Below are 21589 nucleotides of genomic sequence, written 5' to 3'. Positions count from 1 at the left end.
GCTGATTCCTTACAGCACGTGGCACCGATTCCTCACAGCATGTGGCACTGATTCCATAAAGCACGTGGCACTAATGAATTGTTTTTTGTAATTTTCCACAGCGTTTTAAAATGTTTCTATGGTTGAAAGCGTTTTTCATAGCTCTGCCCATCCGTCTATCCATCTGTTGTAGCAGGGGATTACAATAATTAGTAAATATGATGCTATCTGAACAACGTCAGCATGAATTTGTATTGCTATTAGGGATGTACCCTTCAGAAAGCAGAGGCACATTGATGAAACGTTTCCCAAAAACGAAGTGATTCAAACATTCTGTAAAGGTATGTATCCCATGACAATGACGTCATGTGCTATTCACCATTACATCATGACACGCGATGTAGTGTCATCTTGTTATCTGGTGCAAAAGGTAATGTTATTGAACATCAACTTTGAAAAATTTACTGCTGGATAAAGGCCTCCCTAAGCAACCCTCATCTCTCAGGCTCGTGCGATGTAATAATCCACCTAGCCTGAGTACACAAGCTGACTTTATTCATCCGTATCCCAAGAGGTGTCCTCTTAGATCGATTGGCTGCAACTCTATCATTATTCTTGACCATGTGTCGTGCCCAAGCCCACTTAAGTTTCTTAATAGTCAATATTATGCCATTAACCTGTGTATGTCCTCTCATCCCTGTGTTATGTTTGATATTGGTCAGTCTACTTCCAAGTATACATCTCTCTCCATGCTTCTATCTGTATTTTTCAGTTTTTGTTTACTTTTCTTTTGTGAATGTCCTTGCTTCCGATTCATGTCATAGCAAGGAATGAGCATTCATGAAAACATACACTGAGGACAAACTCTTGTTAGAAAGCGTTACAGATCACATGCACATGTATGAGTTGTCTTCCTTGTTAAACAAATAAATTGCCCTGCAGTTTGCTTATCTGAGAGATTCCATTGCAGGTATTTCTCATCCGCATTGAGTCCCTGCGGCCTTGGCTGTTTCCAGTGTGGCCCAGCTAAAAGAGATGGAGTGGCTCCCTTAGTAAATAGCAAGGTGGTGGGGGATAGGAGGAGGGGAGGTGGGTTATGGCAGGAGCGGTGGGGGGGGATTAAGGAGGAGATGGGGAGCGTGATAAGGGATGGGGGTGCATAGGAAGAGAACATGAGGTCATGAAAGATGAATGCAGTCGGTGAATACAGGCTTTGCACCCACGTGATCTGCTCATGCTCTCTAGTTTCAGTTTTCTTTTACATTTAATTATACTCTTCCAGCCTGCCAGATAATTACCACAGCCATCCACATCCAGTGAATCTCAGATTTCCATCTCAGCCTCATGGTTATGGTCACTGCTTAGTCAACACAATCCGTCCCTGAGATACTGCATATGGAAAGCCTGTACCTTATCTGAGTCACCTTCATCATGGTCCATAGCATTGTCCAGAGTCAGCATAGTCGAGATTGGTAACATTTGATCACCAATAGCTTTGCCAAATGCTGTAGAGCACCTCGCCACGATCCAGTCAATTCAGATGCAGAAGAGGGCCAAGGCAAGGATGCCATCTTGGTGGATGCCCAATGGTATCGTGAACGATCCAGATAAGTTCCTACCCCTCCAGATGAGATGAACCAGGAATTTTGGAGTTCCCATGGCTCTCAGCGCCTTCCATAATGCCTCTCTGTCCACGGAGTTGAAGGCAGCCTTTACGTCGATGTATGCGATGTGTTAAACTCACCTTGGAGCTCAGAGAAGACTAAGGCCCAAAACTGCATCCATGGCTGATCACTCTGTTGCACGGATGAGACTCGTCAATCTGGTAAACCAAGTCCTCAACATGTGTGGAGGAATCAATGAGTGATGTTCATGGGAATAGTAACAATGGTTTGCGCAATAAGAGGGTGATAATGAGGGGACTGACCACCAGAGAGCGAGGGACTGGAGTGAATCAGTGAGTGCTAGACTATCAATCAACCTGACTGAGGTACAGTGAACTCTAATCCAGATATTACAATAGTATTTCCAACTCTGGCTGAATTCGTGCTTTGTATAGTCACAACAGATGAGGCTGTGTTACTCCTGAGTCACGCTCCGTGTTGTCTCACAGGTGTGATGTCTCCAAAGTGAGTCAACTGGAGAGGCTGCTGGAGCTGTGAGATGAGGCTGTGTTACTCCTGGGTCACGCTCTGTGTTGTCTCATAGGTACGACGGCTCCACAATGCCACGCCTGGAGAGGCTGCTGGAGCTGCTGTCTTCCGAGTGCCCAGCACAGGAGAAGGAGGCGCTCCACACGGCTTACAGAGATGACGATGGCCCAAGTGAGAGCTCCGCATGCATTGTCCACCGAACGTTTTTGTGTAATTATGATTGCGTCCCTGTAGTAGAGAAACACTGGAACTGTATTTAAATGCAGTGTCTGCCTGCTCAGCACTGTGAAAGCATTGGTGCAGAGTGCTCCCACATTAAGGGAGCCCATGCCCAACATGTGAGCCAAATGCATTATCTGTGTGTGATGAGTGATCATGACTGCAATGAATCTGCATCGCTTTCAGGGTGGTGACCTCTTTTTTAAAGTCAATTGTGTTCACCTCCCTGACTGAGTAAACAAATGAATAGTTGAATGTGTGTGTAGTGACATAGAATTTGTCACGTAGCAGCATAGCATTGGCTGCTGGCAGGGAAGGGGATCTGCAGCTGACAGCAGCCCTGAGTGACAGCAGGTCACGTGATAGACCAGAGAGGGATCTAGGGGAAAGGTTACGGAAGGAGCACATCAAGAACCTGCTAGAAGGTTCCAGAAGAGGGCGTGGCCGGGGGCAGAGCCAGGCCACGCTGACAGTATAAGAGGGTCCCTCGGGGACCTCGGGGCTGTCGTGTGGAGTGGGGGGATCCCCGTCGTGCTGCTGGAGTCTTCGCCGTCGTCTCCATCTTCACCATCTCGGCGTCGCCAGTCAGACAGTCTACCAGCTGTCCTGACTGGGAACCGTAGTTACCAAGTGTTAACTGTCAGGCCGTGTTAATAAACAGAGAGCTTCCTACTCTTAGTGTCTCTGAGTCAGTCACTACACGTGCATACAGCCATATACCCAGGCACACAGGTTCACATATGCACGTGTATTGTGTCTTCATCCTGCTGCCGGATTTTGCCAATGTAGTACCAACCCCACCTAATGAAGTCCACAGCATACACAAACACATATATATGTATATATAGATAGAGTGATTAAAGTAATGTATTTAACACTGGTAACGCTAAACAATACTTGGGGATGAAGACTTATGTACAGCCCTGCTATTAAAAGTTCAAATACAACTTGTAAGAACCTAAGTGGTCTCAATAAACACTGCATGCCATCACTACCACTATAGCTACTTCAGTTATACAGTAGAACCCCTCTTAACGATGGTGCTTGGTTCCACGAAACCGGTCGTTAAGTGATTTAGTCGTTAAGCGAGAGTAGGACATACACGTTACAGGTTTAATTTGTTCCGATAGCATCGAAAGTTATTCCTTTTCACCCAAAAAAAACTACTTTATTATTTTTAAACAATGGATATTAATTCATAAAAATACTAACATCATTATAAACACATAATATTAAAAGATACATGGTTAATATTTACTGTCCCTATGACAACAATCTTACCTGAGGCAAAAAATGTAGACGGACTTAAGAGGTTCATGGAGAAGTTGAGAGAGGAGAAAATAACATTTTGGAAGAGCAGTCAATTATTTATTTCTTAGTTAAAACACTAATTGTCTTCCTCACTTTCTTGTCTTCATTCGCAAGCACTTTGGGAGCCATAACTATTGATTTTATTATAGTTTTAAGTCAAAATACACCAATAATTCAAAAGAGATGTTTCCACTTCAAAGTGCAGCAGAATGTAAACAATGCTCCGACGCTCATGAATGGACGTCACTATTACTACTGCAGCTCCTGGTCCTCTGCTATCTCTACCACTATTACTTCTGCAGCTCCTGGTCCTGTGCTATCTCTACCACTATTACTACTGCAGCTCCTGGCCCTGTGCTATCTCTACCACAATTACTACTGCAGCTCCTGACCCTGTGCTATCTCTACCGCTATTGTAGTGGGTTGTATGGAGACGGAGTCTTCTTAGGAGGCAACACGTATGTATTTAGCAAAAACAATAAAACACGGGGTCTCTAACACGAAGGGGTAATGGCCCCTTCTACCTGACAACCTGAGGAGGTATAGCCTCCGGGCTAATGTGCCCTAGTCACTGGGACCACCTAATCTTAGCCCTTCGGCTAACGGGATCTAGGGGAGGCTGACCCGACCCAGCCAAGGTCCTCGAGTCTTGACCACTGGCCCACTCAGACCCGGCCCTGATAAGGACGTCGGGTCCGGGGATCCTCAGGGTCCTAGTCCCCTGACCACTGGCCTCACTCAGCTCCGGCCCTTAAAAAGACAGCGGAGCTTGGGGTCCAGGGTCCTATCTTCAGGCGAGCTCTTCAGTCTTCGGCTTGATGCTGACTGCCGGAGCTGCTCTGGGGTCCGGCTTTTATGGGGCTCCCAGGGTCACTCTGCCCCTGGCCATGCCCACTGATCCTGACCCACAAACCCTACTTGGTACAGACCGAAACCGCTATTGCCCCCTGTTGGGCCCTGACTGGAGGTACATATTTTCAAGTAGCGGTGGCGGCGTATTACGCCTGACAATTACCTACCACACTATTACTACTGCAGCTCCTGACCCTGTGCTATCTCTACCGCTATTACTACTGCAGCTCCTAGCCTTATGCTATCTCTACCGCTATTACTACTGCAGCTCCTGACCCCGTGCTATCTCTACCGCTATTACTACTGCAGCTCCTAGCCTCAAGCTATCTCTACCACTATTACTACTGCATCTCCTGACCCTGTGCTATTTCTACCACTATTACTACTGTAGCTCCTATCCTCATGCTATCTCTACCGCTATTACTACTGCAGCTCCTGACCCTGTGCTATCTCTACCGCTATTACTAATGAAGCTGATGGCTGAGCACTATTTTCCTGTTCACGCACAGGTGCCTGATGAATGATCATAATCGGAATCTGTATTTATCCTGGAGAAATCCAATGAGCTATGAAGCTCTTATTCAGAGATGTCGAATAGTTTGGACATCATCATCCATAGTCTCGCCCAGGTTTCTGCGAAGTACTTTGTAGTCTTGCCCGTTTCCGATCAGTCTTTATTCCCAATCACACACTCCCCACTCTACCGTTCACTCCCTACTTATGAAGCCTCCAGGACCAAAATCCCTCCTGATCCACTAATTTCCAGATGCAATGGAAGTGGTGTCTGAGACTCTTGAGCCTCACTCCCTCCTGATTAGTTCCCCTAGGATCCTCCCCTCCCAATGCCTGTTTCCTCCTGCATTCGGAGCCCAGCTGTTTAATAAGCACACTTGCTTCCCTTTTTAAAACATAAAAAATAATATCCACGTGCGCCCAATTAAAGCATTCTAACATACTATCGGTTTTGGGATGATCCTGGAGGTTCAGATTTTCTTTGTGCCCAGAATGTGATACAGTTCTCCCAGGATTCTCAAATCTTAGTTTATATATGTAAAGAAGCTCCTTCACAGTTTCCATTTTCTAGACGATTTATTTTACAGTAACGTATTTACAAGGCGAGAGTATGGCTAACACGTTTCACAAGGTTATGACTATCTGCAGCCCCAGTAGTTTCCACTAGATTCATCTCACACAGTCCTTCTTAATGGTTTCCACGATGTCGATCTCCAACAGTCGGCCCCGATGTCCTCCACCTGCAGTCCTTCAGTCCCCAAGGCAGCACCCTGATCGCGGGCCTCACTCCCCCTTATATACCGCTCTGCCACGCCCGGGTAACTTCTAGCACTTTCCCACGTTACATTATTTCAGCATACTCTACCGTTTCCTACTTCCCTCCTCGAACCTTCCCTCATACAGTACCCTGGACCTATACTCTTTTGTTCTTTCGGTAAAGTCACGTACAGTGAGGGAAAAAAGTATTTGATCCCCTGCTGATTTTGTACGTTTGCCCACTGACAAAGAAATGATCAGTCTATAATTTTAATGGTAGGTTTATTTGAACAGTGAGAGACAGAATAACAACAAAAACATCCAGAAATACGCATGTCAAAAATGTTATAAATTGATTTGCATTTTAATGAGGGAAATAAGTATTTGACCCCCTCTCAATCAGAAAGATTTCTGGCTCGCAGGTGCCTTATATACAGGTAACGAGCTGAGATTAGGAGCACACTCTTAAAGGGAGTGCTCCTAATCTCAGCTTGTTACCTGTATAAAAGACACCTGTCCACAGAAGCAATCAATCAATCAGATTCCAAACTCTCCAGGACAAGATTGTAGACCTACACAAGGCTGGAATGGGCTACAAGACCATTGCCAAGCAGCTTGGTGAGAAGGTGACAACAGTTGGTGCGATTATTTGCAAATGGAAGAAACAAAATAACTGTCAATCTCCCTCGGCCTGGGGCTCCATGCAAGATCTCACCTCGTGGAGTTGCAATGATCATGAGAATGGTGAGGAATCAGCCCAGAACTACACGGGAGGATCTTGTCAATGATCTCAAGGCAGCTGGGACCATAGTCACCAAGAAAACAATTGGTAACATACTACACCGTGAAGGACTGAAATCCTGCAGCGCCTGCAAGGTCCCCCTGCTCAAGAAAGCACATATACATGCCCGTCTGAAGTTTGCCAATGAACATCTGAATGATTCAGAGGACAACTGGGTGAAAGTGTTGTGGTCAGATGAGACCAAAATGGAGCTCTTTGGCATCAACTCAATTCGCCGTGTTTGGAGGAGGAGGAATGCTGCCTATGACCCCAAGAACACCATCCCCACCATCAAACATGAAGGTAGAAACATTATGCTTTGGGGGTGTTTTTCTGCTAAGGGGACAGGACAACTTCACCGCATCAAAGGGACGATAGATGGGGCCATGTACCATTAAATCTTGGGTAAGAACCTCCTTCCCTCAGCCAGTGCATTGAATATGGGTCGTGGATGGGTATTCCAGCATGACAATGACCCAAAGCACACGGCCAAGGCAACAAAGGAGTGGCTCAAGAAGAAGCACATTAAGGTCCTGGAGTGGCCTAGCCAGTCTCTAGACCTTAATCCCATAGAAAATCTGTGGAGGGAGCTGAAGGTTCGAGTTGCCAAACGTCAGCCTCAAAACCTTAATAACTTGGAGAAGATCTGCAAAGAGGAGTGGGACAAAATCCCTCCTGAGATGTGTGCAAACCTGGTGGCCAACTACAAGAATCGTCTGACCTCTGTGATTGCCAACAAGGGTTTTGCCACCAAGTACTAAGTCATGTTTTGCAGAGGAGTCAAATACTTATTTCCCTCATTAAAATGCAAATCAATTTATAACATTTTTGACATGCGTTTTTCTGGACTTTTTTGTTGTCATTCTGTCTCTCACTGTTCAAATAAACCTACCATTAAAATTATAGACTGATCATTTCTTTGTCAGTGGGCAAACGTACAAAATCAGCAGGGGATCAAATACTTTTTTTCCCTTAATATAGGTGAGTTGATGGTGGAAACGATGGGCCGAAGCGGAGTGCCTTCTTTATGGATCTTAGGCAGACCATAAAATCTGGGTGGTCTGGCAGCAGAAGGTTTTAGGGAGAGCCGTTTGACTGGTTCGATTAGAGAAGTCGAACTGGTAATGATATTGTTAGTTTTTGTATTCAGGCTGTTAGTCGGATCATTGTTGATTTTGGTGTAACTGCCATCATTAAGAAGGTCCTGGATTTTGTTATTCCATGATGACAGTAGCATTGCCCTTTTCGGCCGAGAGGATGACTTTGTCATCTCTCTTTTTCAATTTTGCGAGTTCAGAGCGCTCGTCTTTGCTGATGTTCCAAATGGGTTTCTTAGCATTTTTAAGGATGGCGGCAATTTCAGATTTAGCAACGTCTGTCGGGATGTGTCCCAAGCCTTTGAGGGCTACATCGACCTGGGAGATTATATCATCCACTGGGATATGTTTGGGGGTTACTGTCTAATTCAACCCTTTGGCTAGTACCGATTTTAGGCTGTCGGAAATTGGGATGTTACTCTGATTGATGACAATCTTGTTGACATCTAATTTTTTAACGTGTGAATCTGGCTTATTTTTGACAGGAGGTTGAATTTAGCGATCTAGTTAATTTTACATTTGGTTGACATCGAATTAGCAGAGGAGACTGTTATGTTATCTACATCGTCCCAATCAGAAGTAGACATTTTATCTGTTAATACTAAGTGTGATTGTAAGAGAGTCTTGTCTAAATTATCAAGTTAAAATCGGAGCAATCTTATTCCGCTCACTTCCCCCCCCACTCCCCCCCGGCATTTTGCCGTGCTTTTCCTTTTTCGCCTTTGCTCTCCCTCTCCTTGCTTTGGCAGCGCACCACTCCTCCTACCCCCCCCCCCCCCCCATCTCTCCTCCCTGGCTCCCCCCCCCTCTCTTACTTATATAGCCTCTTGTTTACAGCAGCTCCTTTGCCCACTTCAGCAATTGTTTCTTGCTGTGGTTGTCCCACCTGATGACAGACACTTGTGTTGTGCCTGAAACGCATTTCTCATCAACACCACATAGCCAGTGAACTGGAACACGTACGCCAGGCCCTAAAGATGAATGGGTACTCAGACCGTATTATTCGCAAAGCTGTGTCTCCAACCATGGAGAAACAACCCCCTGAGACGCCAATCAAAACCATCACGTTACCATACATAGCAGGCGTTACCAAAAATATTTCCAAAATCTTAAACAAACGCAAGATCCAGGTCCGATTCAGTACAGTGCACAAAATCCGTGATCTAATCCCATCTCTGAAGGATGTCATTCCTGACATGCAATATCCTGGGGTCTACACACTAAGTTGCACCTGTGGTGATTGTTACATTGGGGAAACGAAACGACACATCTCGGACCATGTTCGCGAGCACAAGTCGGATCTGAAACACGGCAGAGCTAACACCTCCGCCGTGGCTGACCATTGCTATAACGCTGTGGGCTCTCATGATATTGTTTTTTTCCGAGACCAAGGTACTCTGCAAACCCTCGGGCTACTATCAAAGGTTTGTTCATGAAGCCATCCAGATATATAAACATAGACATAACTTCAACTGAGAAGATGGATACAAATTTAGCAATCATTGGAAGGATGTTATTAACCAGGTAAAACCTTAACTGCGTTATCCTGTTGCTTCCTTATCTGCATTTCCAGTTTCTTCAGCTTCCCAGTCTCACTCACTTCACGCCCCCACCTCCACCCGGCATTTTGCCATGCTTTTCCTTTTTTGCCTTTGCTCCCTCTCTCCTTGCTTTGGCAGCGCACCACTCCTCCTACCCCACATCCCCCCCCCCCCATCTCTCCTCCCTGGCTCCTCCCCTCCCTCTCTTGCCTATATAGCCTCTTGTTTACAGCAGCTCTCTTGCCCACTTCAGCAATTGTTTCTTGCTGTGGTTATCCCACCTGATGACGGACGCTTGTGTTGTGCCCGAAACGTCGTGATTTAATTTAATTTATTTGATACCTACGTGACTTTACCGAAAGAACCAAAGAGTATGGATCCCTGCAGTCACGAAAACTTCAAATCTAGATTGAACCTACCCTGCACCTGTTTCCACTGATCTCAACTGACCCAACTATAACCCTTGCCATGTACAGTGTCCTTCATATATGCAGAGAGCACCTTAGCTCAAGGCGCTTTGCATAGTTTAAAAATCGGTGACGACATTTAGTGATTTAGATGACAGGAGCGTGTAAGTGCCGAGGAATGAGTGATCATGACAGAGACCTCACAGGGGTCACTAAAAGGCAGGGGAGGGATGGGAAGGGAAGTGAAAGAGATTTGGAAATAGAGGAGAGGTGAGCTTTGAGAGAGCAACAAAAGGAGGTTAAGGATGGAGATTGCTTCATGTACAAGGGACTTATTCCAGTGGAGGGGTGCAAGGAAGGAGAAAGATAAAAAATTGATTGGGCAAAAAGAGAACATGAGCGACTGAGAGACACGGAGAAGCTTTTAACCGGAGAGGATTAGAGGGGACATAGAAGGAGATGGGAGAGACAAGATAAGGTGGAGCAAGGCCAGGGAGAGATTTGAAGACCCGTGTAAGGTATTTGAAAATAATACAATCATAAATGGGAAGCCAGTGAAGTTGAAGGAGGAGATACAAAGTGTGAGAATTAAATGGGACATTGAAAATACCTGTGTAAAAGAATGTTGTATTTGTTGTAGGAGAGTGAGATCGTGGGAATTTGTAAACACTTCTACGATTATCTCAGCCTTTCGGTTAGGCAAAGGCCACGAGGGACACATATTGTGCTCTCTAGCATCGTGATCCACCGTATGGGTATATGCCATTGCAATATCCATCAATACCACACAGCACAGTACTGGTATTGTCCATGTACTGCACATAGCATTATCATGTTAGTGCTGTATGTTATTACTTTCAGTGTAAGCACAGACAGAGCAGCAAACAGGCCTTAACATGATCCGAATGGCAAGAGGGCCTTTGCAGCTGTAAATTGGTGTCATGTTTAATACCCTATGTAACCTCTCCTCCAGAGGTTCTCAAGAGGATCTTGGAGTTCCCCAAGGCAGAGGCCGACAGAATTTCTCTACTGCTCGTGCTGAACAAAATATTCAACGCTGTGGCCGTTCAGACTGCAGAGAAAGGTGAGTAGTGTGTTCAATGGGTTGAGTTAAAGTATTGTGAGGTCCTATAACATCTAGTAGTACTTGTAGCAAATGCATTTTTGAGACAAGCTTGCATTTTATCCTACTGTCGTGCCGTGAATTCACTCGACAACCGTCTCTTTTTCCGCCGTCACTTTTATTCCATCGTTCCGTACACACAGTAATTCTCTCCGTGCTCCACCAACTCGGACACTCCGATTTACTTCAGCATCGTCCGTGCATCCCCTTCCACACACACTGTTCCTTCCTCTATCTCTTCACGCACAGTGTCTTCCCTTCCACACACAGTGGTTCGTCTTCTATCTCCTCACCCACAGTATCACCGCTATCTCTTCACACGCAGTGACTTTCCTTCCACACACAGTGGTTCTTCTATCTATTCACACACAGTATCGCCGCTATCTCTTCACACGCAGTGACTTTCCTTCCACACACAGTGGTTCTTCTTCTATCTATTCACACACAGTATCCTGTCTGTCTATTCACACACAGTGACTCCATCTATCTATTCACACACAGTGACTCTCTCTATCTCCGCTAACGCTGACTCTCCCTATCGCTATTTACTGTCTTTGGGGTCCGGCTCTCTATCTATTCTTCCCTAACATTGCCAGCTGTCTTCTTCGTATCTCTTCACCTCTCGCCAACAACTGCCCAGCAACAACTCTCCAACAACAACTCCCCAGCAGCAACTCCCCAGCAGCAACTCCCCAGCAGCAACTCTCCCTCCGTTCAAATCACCTCGCGTTTTATCCCCTTTCGCATTAGCCTTAATTAATTGCCACGTGGCTCGCTGGCCGTTTTCCGCCAGCTCGCACCTGTCCCCTCCATCAGACATCCAGATGCCACCACTTAACACTAACAGCCTCTCGACCAATCACAGCCCTCGTGCCACGACTTCCTTAATTACTTCGGGTTGTTTACGCCACCCGCGACTCGACCACCTGTTCGACCTCATGTGACCCGTTCTCCTTGTCTGTCTGTATGTACGGTATGTGGCCAATTCCTATGCGTATTGCTTACTCCACTACATCACCCCCCCCATGATGAAAGAACCTAGCCGTCCCCGGCTACGATATACTCGAATTGGAGTAGTGGAGTGAAGCGGACGGAACGATGACAACATATATACATAACGCATTTGCAATATACAACCATTTTGTACAATCACACAACGACACGCACACAATATACAGAATTCCCAACCCCCAAAGTCAATGTATTGTATTCCTCCTGGAACGGATTCCCACTGCCAGTCCATCTCCCCTGCATGGGAATCTCTTCGGTAAGGGAGGGCTTCGCTCGTCTTGCCAATGAACCCTGCGCCCATCCCTGTCCCAGCGACACTCAGCTGGCGGGGCTGTCCGTCGTTCACGGTCGGGACTGCCATTGGTCCGGATCTGTGGCCGTTCAATCGGCGTCCGGTGGGTAACCCTGCCCAAAAAGGGCGATCCTGCAGGCACACGGGGGGCAGATCTCTGGGACACACGCACTTGTGACCTCCCCACAGGTTCGTCGGACACATCCAATACAGGCCGCTCTCGGATGGGGGATGACGCATCATATAGTAACACAAATTTCTTCAGGCGCGACGGGTGAACAAACCATGTCCGACGACCGAATTTTATTCGCACACTCTGATCCCGTAAAACCTCCACAATATCAACGGGCCCCTGCCAGGGGCGGTGAAACTTCGGGGACGTTCCCACTGGCACCATGGGGCAGTGCAACCAGGCTTTATCTCCAACACTCCACGGCTCTCGTGGCCGCTGCCTGCCGAACAATCTTTCGCTAGCGGCTTGTCGTCGTGCCGTATTTTGCAATGCAGCCTCTCGGGCTTCCCTTAGACGGTCCAAAGCCACCTGCATCGGAGCAGGCATCGTCGTAGATTTCTCCGGTTTTCAAATTCCCAATTTTACAGTAGCCGGCGCTTCCGGTTCCCGTCCATACATCAGAAAAAATATCGAGTACCCCGTTGAGGCATGCGTGGCCAATTTATACGCGGCCAGCGTCGCTGCAACATGCAGATCCCAATCATCTTGAGCGGTGTTTACTTGGTGACAAGGCATGGACGTCAGCGTCCTATGCAGCCGCTCGACCATCCCGTCAGTCTGCAGGTGGTACGGGGACGTCCGGATCTTTTTGGTCCCCAGCGAGTCACACACGTCCTTAATCAATTTCGATGAAAACTTTCTGCCTTGGTCAGTAAGCAAATGTTCCGGGGCCCCCTTATCTAATACGTATCCATTCAAGAAAGCCTCGGCGATCGACGTCGCTGATTGGTCTACTAGCGGCCATGCCATCGGCCAACGAGTTAAGTATTCCACCCCGATGAGCAAATATCTGTGCCTTCGGGGGGTGACGGGGAACGAACCCAAAGTGTCTAGTGCCACAATTTCGTTCACTCTCGAAACTTGAATCGATTGCAAAGGGACACGATATGGCCGTGCCGGCGCTTTCCTCCGTGCACATTCCTGGCACGCTTTTGCATGCTGTTTCACATCGTTAAACATTCCCGGCCAGTAAAATTCACTCCCCACCATCAACGCGGTCTTTTTCTCCCCCAGATGCAGCAATTTCTCATGTACCTCGTTAATCAGTTTTCCCCACAACACCTTCGGGACAACAATACAAAATTTTTGTGCTTCCACATCCCAGCGAACAAGCAACCCCTCCGTTAACATCAAAAATGGGCGATCCTCCGATCCCCTTGAACGAGAGGCACGCAGCCTCATCCTGGTCAGCGAGGGATCTTCCACCTGCAGTTGCTTCCACTGCTTCAATGACAACCCCAACAGTCCAATTTCTGCTCCAGGGATTATCCCTGGCACCCCCGAACCCGCTGCAGCGACCGTTTGCAGAACCTCCTGCAGCGGCGGGCTGCAACGCAGCGAGCCCTCTTTGCACCGACACGTCTCAGCCGGTCGCGGCAACCTCGACAAAGCATCCGCGTTTACATGGTGCGTCCCTTTCCTATGCTGGATCGTGAAAGAGTACTCCTGGAGGGTCTCAATCCAGCGAGCCATTTGCCCCGACGGCTGATCCACGCGCAGCGAGTACTGTAGCGCCGCGTGATCAGTGCGGATCAAAAATTCCCTGCCGTATAGATACGGTCGGTACTGGCGCACAAAATGGACAATCGCCAATAATTTCCTACGCGTCACACAGTATTTTTGCTCCGCCGGCGATAACACCCGGCTGCCATATGCCACCACTCTCTCGACGCCATCAACCATTTGTGACAAAACCGTGCCTATGCCCGTATCACAGGCTGTGTCAAGTATAAATCGCTTCGTAAAATCCGGGTATCCCAACGGCGGTGCGTCCGCCAGTGCGGCCCGCAACGCTTCAAACAATTTTTGTTCAGCAATCCCCCATTGAAACTTTACACCTTTCCCGGTCAGCGTATGCAATGGTCAAGCAATCGTGGCAAAATCCTTAACGAACCGCCGATAATACGACGCAAAGCCCACAAAGCTACGCACTTCCCCTGCTGTTTTCGGCACTGGCCATGTACGCACACAACTCGTCTTTTCCGGATCAGTGGCCACTCCTGACGTGCTAATGACGTGCCCCAAATACTTCACCGATGTTCTTAACAATTGGCACTTCTGTGGTTTAAATTTCAATCCAGCGCGCCGCACTCTGCCAAAAACGGCGCGCAGCCGTTGCAAATGTTCATCGAAATTCCTACTGAAAACAATCACATCATCTAAATATATCAAGCATGACTCCCACTGCAGGCCCAACAACACGAGTTCCATTAATCATCGGGAGCATGTTAAATTGATACAATCCTTGTGGTATCCGAAATGCCGTTTTAGGTCTTGACTCTTTATCCAGGGGCAATTGCCAAAAGCCCGACAACAAATCGAGGGTCGAAAAGATTCTGGCGCCGGACAGGGCGTCCAGCGAATCATCAATTCGTGGAAGCGGGTACGCTTCCACCACCAAAACTTTATTCAATTTCCGATAGTCAACACAAAATCACATGGTTCCGTCACGTTTTTTAACGAGGACAATAGGGGCTCCCCACGGGCTGGACGATGGGGCGATAATATCCTGCTCTAGCATTTCATCAACAGATCGCCAAATACATTATTTCTCAAGAGGATCTACACGATGCGAATTTAACCTGATTGGGGGTGTGTTCCTCGTGTCAATACGATGCTGCAACAACGTCGTTCGACCCACGTCGTATTTCCCTGAACTGAACACATCCTTAAATTCCACTAGCAACGCATGCAAACTCGACCGTTGCACAGGCGATAACTCTGGGTTTTGTTTGTAAAGATCCCTTAACCATTCCGGATCGTCCTCCTCCCTTGACAACATTTCATCCTGCCCCGTAGCAAAACATGTTTTTGTTTCTGGACCCGGCGCCCCCGTTGCGTGCGCCAACGTAGTGCCCCCTTGAATAACAACCTCTTCGTGCCCCGCGTTTACAATTTGAATGAAGGGATCACAATAAGTTGGTATTATGGTCAAAGCTCCTACCACGGTGGGCATTCTCGACACAGCATTTGAGGGTGTCAACAGCACTCCCTCCTGTAGCTCATCCCAAGGCAATTCGTTCTTTAACCGTAGCGGTACCAATATTTGCGATGCAGGCGGGACGCGCACGGTGTGGCTCACCACGGCCTGCACCACAGCGTTCGCCACCGCAAATTTCGAAGGCGTCCCCAAAAATTTCATACATTTCTCCGAAGGTAATTCCAAACAACCTTTTTCCACTGAAATTTTAATTGGCATCTTTTCCAAAAAATCCGTGCCCAACAAACACGGTACCGCCAAGGCCGTTGAAACCAAAACACTTCCTGTCACAATAACCTCCCCAATTTGAATTGTCGCAACCACGCGGAAATAATGCCCAAACTACCCCTGTTTGCCGCTACACATGGCCCTTCCACTGGCGCTAACGTTCCAGGCGACGTCGGCAGCGACCGAAAAGTTTGCAACGAAATGAGAGTTGCCGACGCCCTGGTATCCACAATAACCCGTACCATAACACCTTGAATACATGCCATCACATCCGACGATCCCGGCGCTGCCCCCAACACACGATGTACCAACGCGCCCCACATATCCCGGCCATGCGTACTATCCGAACCCGATGAATACGGTTGAGATGACGCGGATGAGTGATGTGGATAGGGCGGCCGTGTATTGAATGCATCTCGACTCACCCGGGATCCTTGGTCTTGGGGGAACCGCCCGCCGTAGTTGTTCTGCGCCCACGGAGGACCACCTCTTCGTCTCCAGCAGTCGCGGGCGAGATGACCCCTATGCCCGCACTCGTAGCATGTCCAATGCACGCCGTCTCCATATGCCCCGGGATGACGCCGTCGGTCTCCGGTCGACACCCCGGCCGCCGCTGCCATCGGCGGCGCCTCGTCCACCACCACCGCCACCGTGCTCGCAGCCCCGGCAGGGGTCGTCAGCAACGGCTGCGCTACCACCGCCGCTGGTTCGTCTCGTATATCAAGGTTGACTTGTATGTTCCTGGCGATCAGCAACGATGACACGTCGTCGTCATCATCCTTGTCCGGGAGCGACAAGACGACTTTCAGTTCCTTCGCCAGCTGTAACATCTTCTCTTGCAGCAGGGAGTCCCAGCCCTCCTTGTCCATCGTCGGGTACGCAACCTGGGCGAGGGCCAGCAAGGCGCTGCGAAATGCCAGGGGGGACTCCGTGGCCTCCCGTTTCCTCTGTTGAAATCGACGTTTGGCGACCGACCGCGGCTCGTAGACCTTCCTCATTGCTGCAATAGCACCGTCCAATGTTTTTCTGACAGCGGCAGGGAGTCCGTTAAAAGTCGCCAAGGAGTCATCATCCAATGCCGTCGGCAGTGCTCGTAACGCGGCACTCTCCGTCCAATTCAGGGACCCGTAAGCCGCACGGAATCTTCGTATGAATGCCGTCCAATCTCCCACTTTGGCCTCAAATCGTTGTGCGTGTAGCCGTCGTGGCGGTCCCTCCGACTGCTCGTCTTCGTCGTCAGAATCTTCCAACCGCTCCGGCTGAGCGGCAACCTCCGGCGGTGGACCCGGTACGGGTAGTTGAATGCGGTTCTCCGTCAAGAAGTTCTGGAATTCCTCCGACAACTTCTCCATTCTGGCCTTCCACTGGGTCATGAGGACTCGCCAATCCTCTGGCGATCCCGGGCCTTCAGCACCACCCGAACCGCTGTCACCGTCCGGAGTACTGCCGGCCATCTGGCCGGGCTGCAAATCGTCGTTGTCACTATCGCCGCCCGAGTCCACTGGCACATTTTTTTCTTTGCCGCTTTCCTTGACATCGTGGCGTGTTCCGTACTTTTTCTGACACCAAATGTAGTGCCGTGAATTCACTCGGACGAAAACCGTCTCTTTTTCCGCCGTCACTTTTATTCCATCGTTCCGTACACACAGTAATTCTCTCCGTGCTCCGCCAACTCGGACACTCCGATTTACTTCAGCATCGTCCGTGCATCCCCTTCCACACACAGTGTTCCTTCCTCTATCTCTTCACACACAGTTTCTTCCCTTCCACACACAGTGGTTCATCTTCTATCTCCTCACCCACAGTATCGCCGCTATCTCTTCACACGCAGTGACTTTCCTTCCACACACAGTGGTTCTTTTTCTATCTATTCACACACAGTATCCTGTCTGTCTATTCACACAAAGTGACTCCATCTATTTATTCACACACAGTGACTCTCTCTATCTCCGCTAACGCTGACTCTCCCTATTGCTATTTACTGTCTTTGGGGTCCGGCTCTCTATCTATTCTTCCCTAACATTGCCAGCTGTCTTTTTCGTATCTCTTCACCTCTCGCCAACAACTGCCCAGCAACAACTCTCCAACAACAACTCCCCAGCAGCAACTCCCCAGCAGCAACTCCCCAGCAGCAACTCTCCCTCCGTTCAAATCACCTCGCGTTTTATCCCCTTTCGCATTAGCCTTAATTAATTGCCACGTGGCTCGCTGGCCGTTTTCCGCCAGCTCGCACCTGTCCCCTCCATCAGACATCCAGACGCCACCACTTAACACTAACAGCCTCTCGACCAATCACAGCCCTCGTGCCACGACTCCCTTAATTACTTCGGGTTGTTTACGCCACCCGTGACTCGACCACTTGTTCGACCTCATGTGACCCGTTCTTCTTGTCTGTCTGTATGTACTGTATGTGGCCAATTCCTATGCCTATTGTTTACTCCACTACACTACAAAGAGGATCTCATCAATTGGGCAAATGTGTACGCTGAGACAACAATTGCAATGCATACAGTGTCTCACATCTCAAGATGCTTTATAAAAACAAAGGCCATGAGGGTATGGGTATTAGGTCAGGGATGCACTGGGAGAGAGGAGAGAGAGCATCACCATGGCAACGCCTGGGATCAGGCAACCATGGGCCAAGTACCAACGACAGCAACGAGCCCCACGGAGATCCGGGGCAGCTGGGGCAACACCAACGAGATCCCCAGGGCATCCTTGAGAAGTCTAGGCCCTAGAGCGAGTTCCAGGTTGTCCTTGGGGTACCAGGGCTCCTTCACCAAAGAGACGCAGGGCATCAAGGAGGTCACAGGTACCAATAAGGCACGAGGGCCCTAGCACCAGTGAGTCACAGGGCATCGACGAGGGGACAAGGCCTTTCACCAAAGAGTCGCAAGGGCAGCATCAACGAGCCCGAGGGCAGCTCCAGTGGCAGACAAGACCCTGGATAGAGACAGGCGGTGGTGGCGTTGAGCGAGGAGGCCGAGGGGATGATCAAAGAGAACGCTTTGGTTGTGCAGCAGTTACATCGGCACACACTGCAATGTAATTATTTTGGCTGCAAGGCAGTGCAAAGGAACCCACCGCACTATTGTATGCTGTATAGCTCTTGGTACTAAATACACATTGGAGCCGTAAGCCGATTTTACATTATAAGTGATCATCAGTGGTGTATTATCCATTTACCACACTACCACCAATCATACATGGAACGTTTTAGATGCTTTAACATTCCACTGTGACGGATTGATTCCAACATATAGTGATATGAAAGCAAAGTTAGTGATGATCCCCAAACAGTGTGAAATCAGTGCATAATTGTTACAGAGAGTAAAAGCCACACAGTCCTACCACGATGCACACGTTCACCACCACCACAGGGCCTGCCTGTGGCTGTCTCCCAACATTTTTTGTCGACAAACTCCAGTAAATGGTTTATGTTGCCTTGCATTCTAAAGTCGTGCAGATTGTTAATATTAGCTGTGTTGGTTTTTATTAAGGATTGCCATTAGTAGCTCCACTGGGCGTTATTTATGATTGTTGTTAATAACTCTGCTGGGTTTGATTTAGGATTCCCTTTGTAAATAAGAAGCAGACACATGGTAGAACTGGCACTGAGTGAGATTGAAGTGATTTTGCGCCGTTCAGTTGCATTGCACAACAGCTGGAGCTTGCGGGGGTGGCAGGGAGAGGGGTACTTACTGGGGGTGTTGGGGAGTCAGCGCCAGAGATTGGAGGCGTGGGAGACTGCATTTAATTATTATGAATTCATTTCCTAGTTTCGCTGACAGTTATCAGTGTGAATAGTTTATATCCAGATGCAGTAGATGCTCAACTGAGTCGCAGACGTAGTCTTGGGAGCAACACTATTTATTTAGCGACTTCAACATAACATTACACAATCTACACTCGGGTATCGAATGCCCATCTCATCACACTACGGCAGAACTAGACACGGTTCGCTATCCGGGACCGGACCATGAGCTGAGTCCTGGACCACGTGGCTAGAGACTTCTTCTCCCCGACATGGACCTTCACACCAGCACACAAAGAACCTCGAGCTCCTCACTGGGCCCCAGTTATATCCCCGTGGGCTGGGGCTGGCTACGCCCTTCGCCCCGCCCACCTTCCAGATCTCTCGAGCTTTCTCGAAGGCTCCCGAAAGCTCTTTTAGACCACGTGACCCCCCAGCGGCCCCCGTCCACCAGTGGCCCCCCTCCAATATCATCCGGTCACGTGTCGGCAGGTCAACCAGCGTATCATGCCCCAACGTAACCCTGGCTGGCTGATGCTCCCTCTCGCACCCTTACTGGGAGCCTGCACCGCACATTGCTCACAGTGCCTCTGCGCTGATCAGCGCTCCCCCAAGCCCCGCTAGGGCTGGTACTACGCCCCGTAAGTGAGCTACACATAATGTCAATACATTATCCGCCGTGGCTTCGTAAGCCCTGCACCACACAGTGAAAATCACAGTCACTACAAATTAAATCAGAATCAGAATCAGAAAGGGTTTTATTCGCCATGTAAGTTCACACCGACACGGAATTTACTTTGGCAGGATGGTGCATACATTCAACATATAGGAATGTTGAATGTATGCACCATACAGCCCCTTAGTCTAACACTAAGGGGCTGAAGTATATAAAATTAAATAAATATCGAATATAAAATAGCTTTAAGATATAATTTAAAAATACAAATAGGGAAACATAGTTAATATCAGCAACGTGTCATTATGTAGATCAAATGTTAAAAACAGTGTTAGCCCTTGGCCTTGTTTAACAGGCCAGCAGCAGATGGGAAGAAACTGTTTTTATGGCGTGAGGTTTTGGTCCTGATGGACCGAAGCCTTCTGCCGGAGGGGAGTAGCTGAAACAGAGAGTGTCCAGGGTGGGAGAAATCGGCCATAATCTTCCTCGCTCGCCTCATAGACCTTGTCGTGTGCAGGTCCTCGAGGGTCGGTAGATTGCAGGCAATTACCTTCTCAGCAGTGTGGATGATACGCTGCAGTCTGCTCTTGTCCTTGGCAGTGGCAGCAGCGTACCAAACGGTTATGGAGGAGGTGAGGATGGATTCAATGATCGCTGTATAGAATTGCACCAACATTGTCTTTGGCAGGTTGAATTTCTTCAGCTGCCGTAGAAAGTACATCCTCTGTTGAGCTTTCTTGGTGAGGGAGCTGATGTTCAATTCCCACTTGAGGTCCCGGGAGAGAATAATGCCCAGGAAGCGGAAGGACTCTACAATTTTGACTGGGGAGTCTAACAGGGTGATGGGGGTGAGTGGTGCTGTATTCTTCCTGAAGTCCACAACCATCTCAACTGTCTTTAGAGCATTTAGCTCTAAGTTGTTCTGGATACACCAGGTCACCAGATTGTCAGCTTCCCACCTATAGTCAGACTCATCCCCACCAGAGATCAGCCCAATGAGGGTGGTGTCATCCGCAAACTTCAATAGTTTGACGGACAGATGATTGGAGGTGCAGCTGTTGGTATACAGGGAGAAGAGCAGAGGGGAAAGGACGCAGCCCTGAGGAGTTCCGGTGCTGATGGACCTGGAGCCAGAGACTTGTGTTCCCAGCTTAACGCACTGCTTCCTGTCAGACAGGAAGTCTGTGATCCATTTACAGGTGGTGTATGGCACGTTCAGCTGGAAGAGCTTGTCCTGAAGCAGGGCAGGGATGATGGTGTTGAAGGCAGAGCTGAAGTCCACAAACAGGATCCTGACGTAGGATGCTGGGGCGTCCAGATGCTGTAGGGTGAAGTGGAGGGCCATGTTAACTGCATCGTCCACAGACCTGTTGGCTCTGTAGGCAAACTGAAGGGGGTCCAGGAGAGGGTCTGTGATGGCTTTGAGGTGTGCCAGGACCAGGCGCTCAAAAGACTTCATTACCACAGATGTAAGGGCGACCGGTCTGTAATCATTTAGTCCTGTTGGCCTTAGCTTTTTGGGCACAGGGATGATGGTGGAGGACTTGAGACAGGCTGGTACATGGCATGTCTCTATGGAGGTGTTAAAGATGTTGGTGAACACCGGAGACAGCTGGTCAGCGCAGTGCCTGAGGGTGGCTGGAGAGACAGATTCCGGCCCGGCTGCTTTGCGTGGATTCTGCCT

At 48.7% G+C, this 21589-nt stretch overlaps 1 protein-coding gene across 1 annotated transcript in view; it reads left to right on the top strand.

Moving 5' to 3' along the window:
• Window positions 1–21589, top strand: part of LOC116941453 (uncharacterized) — a 176782-nt gene that overhangs the window by 106211 nt on the left and 48982 nt on the right. The window contains exons 21-22 of the mRNA XM_076054086.1: window positions 2188–2303; window positions 10583–10693. Of these exons, the coding sequence (XP_075910201.1) occupies window positions 2188–2303; window positions 10583–10693 (227 nt within the window). The remainder of the gene's footprint in view (window positions 1–2187; window positions 2304–10582; window positions 10694–21589) is intronic.

Source organism: Petromyzon marinus, chromosome 1 (genome assembly GCF_048934315.1).
Source record: "Petromyzon marinus isolate PM22_M1 ecotype Great Lakes invasive population chromosome 1, UKy_Petmar_22M1.pri1.0, whole genome shotgun sequence".
NCBI lineage: Eukaryota > Metazoa > Chordata > Hyperoartia > Petromyzontiformes > Petromyzontidae > Petromyzon > Petromyzon marinus.
Note: the sequence above shows the minus strand (reverse complement) of the source record. Positions and strands in the feature narration are given on the sequence as shown.